The 13,521-nt window shown below is 35.9% G+C and overlaps 1 protein-coding gene across 1 annotated transcript; it reads left to right on the forward strand.

The window, feature by feature from the left end:
• The first annotated feature begins 8,240 nt into the window (after positions 1-8,240).
• On the forward strand, positions 8,241-13,195 carry LOC132614898 (kirola-like). The gene is made up of 2 exons (XM_060329456.1): positions 8,241-8,483; positions 12,717-13,195. The coding sequence occupies exons 1-2, from the start codon at positions 8,297-8,299 to the stop codon at positions 12,968-12,970; spliced, it is 441 nt and encodes a 146-aa protein (XP_060185439.1). The 5' UTR covers positions 8,241-8,296; the 3' UTR covers positions 12,971-13,195.
• Positions 13,196-13,521: the final 326 nt, after the last annotated feature.

Raw genomic sequence — 13,521 nt, forward strand, 5'->3', positions numbered from 1 at the left:
AGGTACAATCAATTTAACCTCAAGTAACTATCCTCTTCCGAGCTCAAGTTATTAGATGAGTTTAATGACCCAAATTCTTGTTAATTAATCTTTCCCAACCTAGATTTCCTCTTCCGAGCTCAATCTAAGTAAATGGGTGAGTCCTAGGGTTAGCTAATCCCTTTGGAAACATTCAAGAACGAGATTAATTAAATCAACAATAACCCACTTCATTAGGAATAAAAATCATTCAATACATAAGCAAAACAAGAGTTTCGTTCAACACTTTAATCATAGAATATTTCCATAAACAAGATTCAAGTGAAGAAAATAAATACTACACACTTAGATATACAATACAAAACAAGGAATTGAAAAAAGGATTAAGAAATATCTCATTGAAGTGCTTCCAATCTTCTCCTCCAATGGTGTAGAAAAACCCTAGCCTCCAAAACTTGCAAAATGGCAAAAGATGATAATGTTTTTGCCCTAAGCCTCTCTTTTGTAGCTCCTCTAATTCTTCCAAGTTCAAAAGAATGTCAAAATCTGCCCCCATATTTCTGTTTTTGCAATTCTGCCCGTTTTTGCAAAACTGTCCACTTTTGACAGTTTTGCAAATCTGTCCCGTTTTTGCAAAACTGTCCAGTTTTGACAGTTTTGCAAAAATGTCCAGTTTGACCTCTTTTTGACTTTCTTTTCACTTGGTTTCTTCCGATCACTCATTTCAGCTACTTGGCTTGTTTTGCTCTATTTTGTTCCATTTTGGTCCATTTTGATCCATTTTGCTCTTTTATGCTCTCCGGACATCTTTTCCTACAAAACAACATAAAAACATAAAAAGTAACAACAAAAGTGCTTAAGGAGTCACAAAAGCTTAAGGAATTAGCGTCGAATATCGCGTAATTTCACGACTCATCAGTGATCATGTAACAAGTTTGGGATGCCTACTTAAAGTTGTAAGTTTTTGCATATCAATGATCAATGGAGGTAGTCAAAATTAAAAAAAACATGTTATAATTAGCATTATAAGAGTAGTGGGTGTTATTGGTGGGAGTAACACCACCGGGGGAGTGAGCATGAGAATAATGTGACCTCTTCACCCTTAATTAGAGATATCGAGTTCGAGTTTTGAGAATGGAAGAATCATCGTACAGATCGCTCCTACCTTAAATATGCCCTACGTGGCGTGAATTTAAATTTCTTGTGGCTGTAAATTCCGAATAACAAATGTTGTTAGAAGTAATGAATATGGCCTACGCGGCGTGAATCTGAATTGGTCAATCGGTTCGGTAAATTTCGAATACCAAAAACAAATGTTGCTAGAAATAATGAATATGACGAAATAGGAATTTGAAACGCTAATGGACATCAACAACTAGCAAAAATATTCAGTCACTTTCCCTGAGAGATGTTCATGCACTAAAGAATGTATCTTAAAGAAAGCTCGCTGGAAAAATCTCATTAAAAAAAACCCTTATGATTTTAGAAGAAGAACTAATTTGTAGATCCTCATGAAACAATTGTACCTCGGCACTTCAATAAATATGCTTGTATCTCCCAAAATATGGGTCAAATGGATAATTTGCGCAAGCATAATTAACCAATCTAGATATATTGGAATAATTTCTATTTGCTTATGTGATTTACTCGATTCCAATGTCTGTTGCTTGACACATGATTATCTTACTGAGTTAAGAGAATACTTTATCAAAGTCGTATATTACTAGCAAAATATATTAGTCCCTATATCCATACGCTTTTAAATACTTTCATGAGTTGAAAGATTAATAAAAAATTGCTGCGTGATCGATCAATCCATCGACACGAGAATATTTTTCAAATCTTGTGCTATAATCTAACGATTTTATTTTCTGATTTCATTTTCACATAAATATCAATTATATGGTATCTTACTGGCTCGACATCTTTTGGTGCAGGGAATACCAGTCTAAGAACAATTTATTTTTCAAGATAATTTAATTCTATCTTGGTTGTAAGCTTTTAATTTGACCAATCACTATTCACTTTTCATTTGCACATTCTTCGATCATTCACGATCCTCATCATCATATACATGGTAGGGGTATTCCTAACTCCCCAAACGTAAAAGTCGCTTAAATAAAAAATAAAATAAGGAAAAGGGTAAAAAATGGCCTTAAATTATGCGTGATAGACTATGTAATAGTCTACGTAAATATTGTAAATATTCTCTTTCTTATGTATAGTAATTAGGTCCTATAATTTAGCCTAGTATCATTTTGATAATGAGATACCTACTTTGTATATAATGACTTTCATACATCAATACAAATCACGGATTGATTTCCTACATAGTATCAGACTAGGTTTCTCCTAAAAACCCTAGCACCCTAAACCCTAGCCGTCCACCTCCCTCTACTCTCCTAACCCTAGCCGTAGCCGCCACCCTTCCTCCTCCCTCTTCTCTCTTCAATGGCTGACAACAAAAATTTCCATTCTGCTTTAACCGTCACGAATGTGAAATCTTTAATCCCAATCACTCTAGACATGGAAACCGGCCATTATCACGAATGGGCGACACTATTCAAAGTTCTAGCCCGCGTCCACTCCGTACTTGAACACATCATACCACCAACTGACACCACTGAACTCACCGCGTACAACGCAACAAAGGCGGCTATCCTTCCGCTCTGGAAACGGCTAGATGCGATGGTCCTTCAATGGATATACGCCACCGTATCCTATGATATTCTTACCTCTATTCTCGTGGCGGATGATGTTGCAGAGAAGGCTTGGAATCAAGTTGCTTAACTTTTCCAAGATAACAAGCACTCAAGGGCAGCGTACCTTGAAACTGAATTCACCACCACAAAAATGGCCGACTTCGGCTCGGTTATGGCCTATTATAATAGGCTCAAGTCTTTCGCGGATCAGCTTGCCAACGTGGGGTCGCCGGTGTCCGACCAACATATGGTCTTGCGCCTCCTTGCAGGCTTACCGGAGACATATGCACACTTTGTCACCACCATCCAGCAGAAGGATGTGCTGCCCTCTTTCTCTGAAGTGTGCTCCAGACTCAAGCTCGAAGACGCAGCAGCCAAGGAACGTGCCCACGATTCCAGTCCCGCGGCTTTACTTGTTGATAATGATACCCCTCCCCCCCCCCCCCCACCTGGCGGCAACAATAATTCAACTAACCGTCGTGATAATAATCGTGGCAGGAATTCTAACAGGAACAAGGGAAAGGGGAACAACAACAACAACAACAACAACCGCGGGAAATCCGACCGCGACGGCGGTGGACAGACCAGCAACGGCCAGTGGTCGACGGGACAGCCACCAACAGGGGGCTACTACTGGCCTGCTTGGCCGCCCCAGCAGTGGCCAATGCCCCCCTGCCCGTATCCGACGAAACAGTGGCAGCAGCGTCCTACCACACCGCGGCCCGGCAGCGGCATTTTCGGTGCGGGTCCACGACCTCAGCAGGCCTATTCCATGCATGGTCCGACCTATTCTGGGTACACTCCGACAGACGTGGAGGCAGCCATGCACACTCTGTCCATGCATTAACCGGATGATAATTGTTACATGGACACCGGAGCAACTTCCCACATGACTGCCAACTCAGGTACTCTCACGTCTTATTTTAATTTGAGCAATAATTCTGGAATCATTGTTGGTAATGGTAGCACTATTCCAATTCGAGGCTATGGTCATACATCCCTACCCCCACCAAATCCTCAATTACGTCTCCGAAATGTCTTGCATGCTCCAAAACTCATCAAAAACCTTATTTCCGTACATAAATTCACTAAGGACAATAATGTTTTTGTTGAGTTTGATCCTCTTGGGTTTTCTGTGAAGGATTTACCGACGGGGAGCCGCCTAATGAGATGTGAGAGCACCGGGGAATTGTATCCTATCATTGCCACGAAATGGACCACTCCACCATCCACCTTCATTGCCGCATCACCTAGCTTGTGGCATTCACGACTCGGTCATCCGGGAAATGCTATCCTTAGTTCTCTTCGTAGTAATGCCTTAATTGAATGTAATAGGGCCCGAACTTCTTTTTGTACCTCTGGTCCTTTGGGGAAACATGTTAAATTGCCATTTTATGATTCATTGTCATTTACTACTATGCCATTTGATATCATTCATAGTGATTTATGGACATCTCCTGTTTTAAGTTCTAATGGGCACCGCTATTATGTTTTCTTTCTTGATGATTATAGTAATTTTCTTTGGACTTTTCCAATCTCTAACAAGTCCCAAGTCTATTCCACTTTTCTATCTTTTAAGGCATTAATACGGACACAATTCGAAAGAGACATTAAAAACATTTAATGTGATAATGGGCGGGAGTTCGCCAATGGGCATTTTCAATCTTTTTGCGCCTCAAATGGTTTAAATTTTCGATTTTCTTGCCCCCATACCTCTCCTCAAAACGGCAAAGCGGAAAGAAAAATTAAATTCATTAACAACTTAGTGCGCACTCTTCTTGTCCACTCTTCCATGCCCCCCTCTTTTTGGCATCATGCTCTCCAAATGGCCACTTACCTCCTTAATGTACTTCCCACCAAAGTCCTTGGGTATAAATCACCAACGCAAGTTCTCTATCAACGAACCCCCTCCTATTCTCATCTCCGGGTTTTTGGGTGTCTATGTTATCCACTTTTCCCATCTACAACTATTCATAAGTTACAAGCAAGATCCACCCCGTGTCTATTTTTGGGCTATCCGTTGAATCATAGAGGATATAAATGTTATGATTTATCCACCAACAAAATCATCATCTCAAGGCATGTCATCTTTGAGGAAACTCAATTTCCCTTCTCCAAATTGCACTCACCAACCCCAACTTCTTATGATTTTTTGGACTATGGGATTTCTCCATATACCTTGCATTTTCTATCACAGCCTCCTCCACTCGTCGTTCCCTCGGTCCAGCCCCTCCCCCCCCCCACTGCTCCACCCGTGACTACCCAGCAGACCTCCCCCCCCCCCACTGCCCAGCAGTCCAACCCCACGGTCACTGCCCCATAGCCCCTACCCCGCCCTGCCCCACCCGTGACTACCCAGCAACCCACCCGCATGGTCACTAGAAGCCAACATGGGATTTTTAAGCCCAAACAACCGTTCAACTTAAATACTTCTAGCACTCCCTCCATCTTGCCTATCCCACGAAATCATGTCAGTGCTCTAAATGAGCACAATTGGAAGGCTGCCATGGTTGATGAATATAATGCTCTAATTAATAATAAGACGTGGGAGTTGGTTCCACGTCCCACTGATGTGAATCTTATTCGTTCTATGTGGATTTTTCATCATAAAAAGAAATTTGATGGTTCTTTTGAGAGGCATAAAACCCGTCTTGTCTGTGATGGCAGGTCTCAACAGGTTGGAGTTGACTGCGACGAGACTTTCAGTCCGATTTTCAAACCGGCTACTATTCGCGTTGTCTTGAGCATTGCACTTGCACACTCTTGGCCCATTCATCAGTTGGACGTCAAGAATGCTTTCCTACACAGTAATCTTAATGAGACTGTTTATATGCATCAGCCTATTGAGTTTAAGGATCCAAAGCATCCACATCATGTCTGTCTCTTGAAGAAATCGTTGTACGGACTTAAGCAAGCTCCCCGTGCATGGTTCCAACGCTTTGCAGACTATGTCTCCACTATTGGTTTTTCACATAGCCGATCTGATCACTCTCTCTTTATTTATTGTCGAGGTTCTGACATTGCTTACATTCTGCTATATGTTGATGACATTATTTTCACACCTTCCTCAGATGCTCTCAGAAAATCCATCATGTCTCTGCTTAGTGCCGAATTTGCTATGAAGGATTTGGGCCCTCTAAGCTATTTTCTGGGTATCGTTGTTACCCGGACTTCACACGGCATGTTTCTCTCTCAGAAAAATTATGCAGCAGATATTATAGAGCGTGCGGGCATGACTGCTTGTAAGCCAAGTCAGACACCGGTCGACACCAAAGCCAAACTTGGTGCCACGACCGGGCCTCCTTGCGATGATCCCACCCAATATCGTAAGTTGGCCGGCGCGTTGCAGTACCTTCCATTCACAAGACCAGACATCTCCTATGCGGTTCAACAAGTATGCCTTCACATGCATGATCCAAAGGTTGCACATATGCATGCTCTTAAACTCATAGTCCGATACATTCAAGGTATTATTGAGTTTGGTCTCCATCTGTACAAATCCTCCATTGCCTCTCTTGTTTCTTATACAGATGCAGATTGGGGTGGTTGTCCAGACACTCGCCGATCCACATCAGGTTACTGTGTCTTCCTTGGCGATAATCTCCTCTCATGGTCATCCAAACGGCAACCTACTATGTCTAAGTTGAGTGTCGAGGCCGAATACCGTGGCGTCGCTAATGTCGTCTCTGAGTCCTGTTGGCTTCGCAACCTTCTTTTGGAGCTCCGTCCCATCCAGACAACTACATTGGTTTATTGTGATAATGTTAGTGCCATATACCTATCAGGTAATCCAGTTCAGCACCAACGCACTAAACATATTGAGATGGACATACATTTCGTACGTGAGAAAGTTGCCCGTGGAGAAGTTCGTGTTCTTCACGTCCCGTCCCGTTACCAGATCGCAGATATCTTCACTAAAGGTCTTCCGCGAGTGCTCTTTGATGATTTCAGGGACAGTCTAAGCGTACGACAACCTCCCACTTTGACTGCGGGGGTGTGATAGACTATGCAATAGTCTACGTAAATATTGTAAATATTCTCTTCCTTATGTATAGTAATTAGGTCCTATAATTTAGCCTAGTATCATTCTGATAATGAGATACCTACTTTGTATATAATGACTTTCATACATCAATACAAATCACGGATTGATTTCCTACAATGCGAAATTGAACAAAAATTACTTTCGTTTATAGTTTGGTCCAACAATGCCCTTAGACTATGAGAAATTGAACAAGAATGCCCTTATTGTTACTTAATTGGATAAAAAATTCCCTTTTTCAAATAAATATATTGTTTCTTTTCTTTTTAAACACATTTTTTTTAATAAAAATACTATTTTTAAAGAAACCTTTTCTTAGTTTTTTCGTTTTAAAATTTCTTTAACTAATTAAAAAATGGGAAGTAATTTTTATTCTATTTAATCTCATTTTATCAATAAAAATAAAAGTAGCAAATATACTTTTTTAACTGATAATATAGGTTATATATATAAGATCATAGTAACTCCATCATTAATTTTCATTTAGATAATGATAAAAATCTTTTTCCTAATAAAATAGGAAATATTTTTATTTCTTAATCTTTTTCCGAATAGAAGTAGGATATAATCCTTGGTTTTAAAGTTAAGATACAACAATCATAATGCCATAAAACAAGAAAATATAGTGTATTAATTGCTTCAAATCACAAAATATCTTTAAGATATCGTCAATGGAGTAATTGTTGACCCTTTTTTTCATTTTAACTTTAAAACCAAGGATTATATCAGTAAATGCTTATTCTACTTCAATTTGGAAAAGATTAAGAAATAAAAATATTTCCTATTTTATTATAGAAAAGAATGTTATCGTTATCTAAATAAAAATTAGTGATCGGGTTACTATGATTTATATATATGACTTATATTACAAGTTAAAAAAGTACATGGGGTAATTTCATTTTAATTGAAAAAATGAGATTAAGAAAAATAAATCACTTCCACTATTTTTATTAGTTAAAAGGATTTTAAAGTAAAAGAAACAAAAAAAGGTTTCTTTAAAAATAATATTTTTATTTAAAAAATGTGCTTAAACGGAAAAGCAACAATATGTTGATTAGGAGAAGGACATTTTTTATCCAATTAAGTAACAATAGGGGCATTTTTGTTCAATTTCGCATAATTTAAAGGCATTTTTTTATCCTTTTCCGAAAAAAATAAAGAGATCTTCATCATCTTTCACAATACTAGTGTTACATTAATACATACAATATCATTGATATATATTTTTTTTTGTACCTATCCATCTTTGTTGTGATATGACATAGTAATTTGTTAAGGCAATTCTTATTGTCGTTCATTTCAGATATCTGAATTTCAGTTACATAAAATGAATCCCTTATGAGCTGTAAATTTTATCTTCGGCATCTTTTTAAAATAATAAGTTGAGTGGTCACTAATGTTCCAGCTCCAATAATAAAAAACATGATATGTCGTGGATCACGTTTTATATTATTTATAATAATAAAAACTGTTCGTACAGCTGATTGAAGTCTATATAAAGACTACAATTTCTAACCATTTTATCACCACTTTCTTTTCAAAACTTTTAATTTGCTATACCAAAGAAAAAAATATGGGTGTAAAAGGCAAGTTGATTGGATCAGTAGAGGTGAAGTGTGGAGGACATTTGGTTCATGACATTTTTCACAGCAAAACTCATCATATACCGAACATATGCCCCGGTAAGATCAACCATTTTGAGATCCAGGAAGGTGAAAACATAAAAATTGGTTCGGTCGTGAGCTGGAAATATAATGACGGTAACACACATTTTTCCTCTTTTATATATGATTTACTTGTTTCAATTTTTCACAATTAGGTCTGTTTGATATGCCAAAAGTTATTTTAAGTAAATGTTTTTTCGTAAAAACTTATTTGATGACGTTTGATTATCATTCATAGGGAAACCATTCTAAAAGTAAAGGTGTGTTTCCTAGGGAGGAAAACACTTTCCAGAAAATATTTTTCATGTTTGATTGATCAAATATTTTTGAAAAATATTTCTCTAGAAAAATAACAACAACAACAACATACCCGGTATAATTCCACAAGTGGGGTCTATGAAGGGTAGGGTTTAGACAGACCGTACCCCTCCCTTGGGAGGTAAAGAAGCTGTTTCCGATAGACTCTTGGTTCAGAATAAAGCAAAACTGCACCAAGCCGGTCAAAAAAGAAAAAGGAACAGTAACTACAGCCAAACCTTAAGCTAAGCAAATAACAAAAGGCAGTAGATAGTAACAAAAATCAAAGGATAAGAAACTACATGAGAAATACTACGACTACTAGTAAGAAAGGAAAAGCAAGACAATGCTCTATTACCTACTAACCTTCTATCTTAATCCGTGTCCTTCACAACCTCCTATCTAAGGTCATGTCTTTGGCAAGCTGTAACTGCACCATGTCATGTCTAATCGCATCTCCTCAATGCTTCTTCGGTCTACATCTACCTCTTCTTAAGCCATCCATAGCCAATCTGTCACACCTCCGCACTGGCACTACAAGAAAAAATATATTTGGCAACAAAAGTAATTTTGTTGCCATCGATTGATTATTGTTGCAAAAAATGCTTTTGGCAACAATTCTTTTTTGTTGCATAGACTTTTCCCAACGGTTGTTATTGCAACAACGTGCAACAACTTTTTTATTTTGTTGCCAAACGTACTTTTTGCAACAATAATCAATACTATGACAACAAAATTAAATTCTCTGGCAACAAAACAGTTCTTTGCCAACAATAAAACTAAGTTGTTGCCAATTATTAATTTTTTTGTTACAATTTCTATACTTTCTTGTAGTGTGGGCATCCGTATCTCCCCTTCACATGCTTGAACCACCTAATCCTCTCTTCCCGGATTTTATCTCCATTGAGGCCGCTCCCACCTTATCCCGGATATTTTTCTCTAGAAAAATAAGTTTCTTAAAAATCAGGAATATGACCTCCCTAATTGAAGTAGGAAAACCCCAAGCCCAGCCCCACTAAGCCCATACAACGTTGTGGAAGTTGTATTTCTATTATAAATAAACGTGAAGAGAGGACTAACACAGCAATACAAATTTGTATCACAAGTTATATAAATTGTACAGTTTAACTAAATATTTTTTTATCCCACGTGGACATTTGTCATAGTACTGAATATTTATCTCTTCTCATGTATACACACGTATGCACTTCAATTTTAATTCTCCGACACATTTATTTCCTCCGTGCATTTATACTTGTTGACTTTTAACTTTTCAAGTTTTTTAAAAATTAATAAATGAAGTATTCCCTCCGTCTCATATTTCTTGGCCACATTACTAAACTATCATTTTATCCCACATGGACATATGTCATAGTATTGAATATTTATTCTCTTCTCATGTATACATGTATGCACTTCAATTTTAATTCTCTGACGACTTTTCACGCTCTTTAAAAATTAATAAATGAAGTACTCAACATTACTAAAAATATATGTCCAAATTACTTGTTCATTTACAAAACTAAGATAAAATTAATTAAATATTTCCCGTCTTACCCTCTCTGTCCCATATTACTTAGCCACATTACTAAAAATATATGTCAAAATTACTTATTCATTTACAAAATCAAGATAAAATTAATTAAATCTTTTCCATCTTACCCTTAGTAATAAATATTCTTGAAAATAGTCAATTTGATTAGAATGTATTTATTGGAGAGAGATAGGGGTAAGATAGTAAAATACATCTTTTATTTATGATTTCTTAAGGGGCGTGCAAAAGGGAAAGTGACAAGTAATATGGGACGGAGGGAGTATATATTTTGCCATAATATTCATATTTATTGGTGTAAGTCTCAATAGCCTTGGAAAATGATTTGAAAATGAGTAATTAATGTGAAGGATAAAATTAATAATAAGAACAAAATTTTCTTTCTCTTAATATGTTAACGTGGACAAGTAAAAGTAAACGGAGGGAGTGACTTTTATCCCCGTTTTCCTTCTTTATCAATACTTTAAACGTGAAGAGAGGACGAACAATAGCAATGCAAATTTGTACCAAAAGTTATATAAATTGTACACTTTAACCAATTACTTTTTTTTATCCCACTTGGACATATGTCATAGTACTGAGTATTTAATCTCTTCTCATGTATACACGTATGCATTTCAATTTTAATTCTCCTACACATATTTATTCCCTCCGTGCACTTTCACTTGTCCACTTTTGACTTTTCTCGTTCTTTAAGAATTAATAAATGAAGTATATATTTTATCATAATATCCATATTTGTTGGTGTATAGCCTCAATAACCTCAGAAAATGATTTGAAAATGAGTAATTAATGTGAAGGGTAAAATAAGAAGAAGAAAAATTTCTTTCTCTTGATATGTTAACGTGGACAAATAAAAGTGAAGGGAGGGAATGACTTTTATGCCCGTTTTCCTTCTTTGTCAATAATTTACTTATTCTACTCTCCTTTGCTTTCTATGATTATTGTTTCTTTACATTTATAAAGTGTATTACTTTATATTTTCATTTCGGTATTAAAATTTAGTGATTTACGATATATTTTTCTAATTTTGATTTCTTTGTAACAATTCTTTTTATCTATAATTGTTAATATAAAAAATTATAATATATTTTTTAATTAATTTAAGAAATATATTTTATTAGTTTTGTTATTAAAAAATCTAATATATACAATAATGATTCTTAGGTTTGGAGCTCAACAATTAGTTAATTGAAATGAATATCAACCTGTCGGTATACATATAAGATATTAAAGAATTTAAAAGAAAAAAAATCTAGAATCAAAATATTAATTTTCCCTCGTATTCTTACTAATTTTATTTTTCACATCGATGAACAACTTTCATTGTCATGACAATGAGAAAATGGTCCGACTCTTTCCATCTCAAAGACTAATTCCATCATATGTTTTTAATTTTTAAACTCCATTTTTTAATTATAACTAAAGTGATGGTACATAAAATACATTTTGTATAAGTTGCTATATATAATAACAATTAGAATGTTTTTAAAAGTTATTTTCAAAATACAAACCTTAAAGACTAGCTAATTAAAGTGAATAGGCATGTTCGGTCCGTGCATCGCCTGGGCGATGCACGGGCATGTATTGCTAGTAAATTAATAAGAGTACTATTAATTAAACAGTGCAAATACTTTAGAATTTTCAGATATAACTTTCTTAAATGTAGGTGGACATATTATGTATGTAAATAGCGGCAATAGAAAAAAAAATTAAACTAGTATTTAAAATGCTGTTTTGGTAGACAAATATCACATCATCAAACTCTGCAATTTTAAATAGTGAAATGAATTTATAAATCATATGAAATATATTTTTGCACCCACCCCCGCCCCCGCCCCCCGCCCCCCGCCCCCACCCCAACCCACATCCACTCCGACCCCCACCCAACCCCCTACCTAAACAAGCCCTAACCCCGCCCAACCTTCCCACACTTCATCACATATTCATATATTATTTGTCTAGATTATATATAAAGTGCTCTTTGAACAATATTTTCTGCTTACTTATCAAACACCAAAACATAAATAAGAAATCCACTCATTTTTCAAAAAAAGATTTTCCCGGAAAATATATTCCTTCATACAAAACACACCCTAAAGGGGGAAAATAACTTCTCTCATTTGTGGGAGAATCTTTGTGGGAGAATCTTACCTTTTAACTTTATATTACTTGGTCCAAAGGTTGATGCACTTTACAGTTTCAACAGGTTCAATTGACAAATTTTGTTAATTTTTTAATTTCACACACGCACACACACATTTTATCTTTGAGATTTTTAAATATAAATCTATTTAGGAAAAAATATAGAAACCCCAGCTTCATATAATTTTTGAAGAAAATGAAATTGAAAATCAAAGCAAATTCAAAATAAATGAGATGAAAATATGTTATTGTGAATGTTTATATCTTTTATGAGTGATTGGAAAGTTGAACTAGCCTAGTAATGTCTCTTGTATTCTTAACTTTATTGGCTGTAGATGGAAAAGATAAGACTTGTAAGCAAGTGATTGAAGCCGTCGATCCTCAAACGAAAACAGTCACTTGGAAAGTGATTGGAGGAGATCTGTTAGAGTTGTACAATTCTTTCACTATTATCACATCCTGTGACCATCAATGGACTACATGGACATTTGTGTACGAGAAGAAAACTGAAGACATACCCGAGCCTCTCGTTCTCTTGGGTTTTGTCCTTCATGTGACCAAAGATATAGAAGGTCACCTTCTCAAGTAATAGAAGATCGATGCTATCCAATGAATGCAGATATATATGTATGTTTACACAAATATATATGTGTTTGTTTGTGTGGTGACTAATCGACGATATGGCTAGATGGTTCTACCTAGCGTGTGAAATAAATAACGTTGATTTTTAAGAATACATTATATGTGCCCCTCTCCTTAAATGGATGTATTTTCCAATGGTACCGATATATGTATGACATTATGGATTTTTCAAGTTTGAAGTTACCTTTAACGAAACAAAATATGTATCCGTGGGCTATTCTCATTCTTTTTCAACCGTTCTATTTTTTTTTTTTTCTTTTTTTTTTTTTTGGGTTTCACTAGTGATAAGATGGGGACTAACATTTATAAAATTCGATTTGCATTAGCCCAGAAAACTATGTCTTATGTTATCCATTTCCATCACCATTTTTTGAAAATCAAAATTTTTACTATTGATGTTTGTGATTTCTAATACTCAACAGTTACTTATTTTACTTTTCTTGAAAAACCGTTAATTTGTATTTTTTAAAAAGGAAACGAAAAATAGTAGGAGACATT

Source organism: Lycium barbarum, chromosome 10 (genome assembly GCF_019175385.1).
Source record: "Lycium barbarum isolate Lr01 chromosome 10, ASM1917538v2, whole genome shotgun sequence".
Taxonomy (NCBI): Eukaryota; Viridiplantae; Streptophyta; class Magnoliopsida; order Solanales; family Solanaceae; genus Lycium; species Lycium barbarum.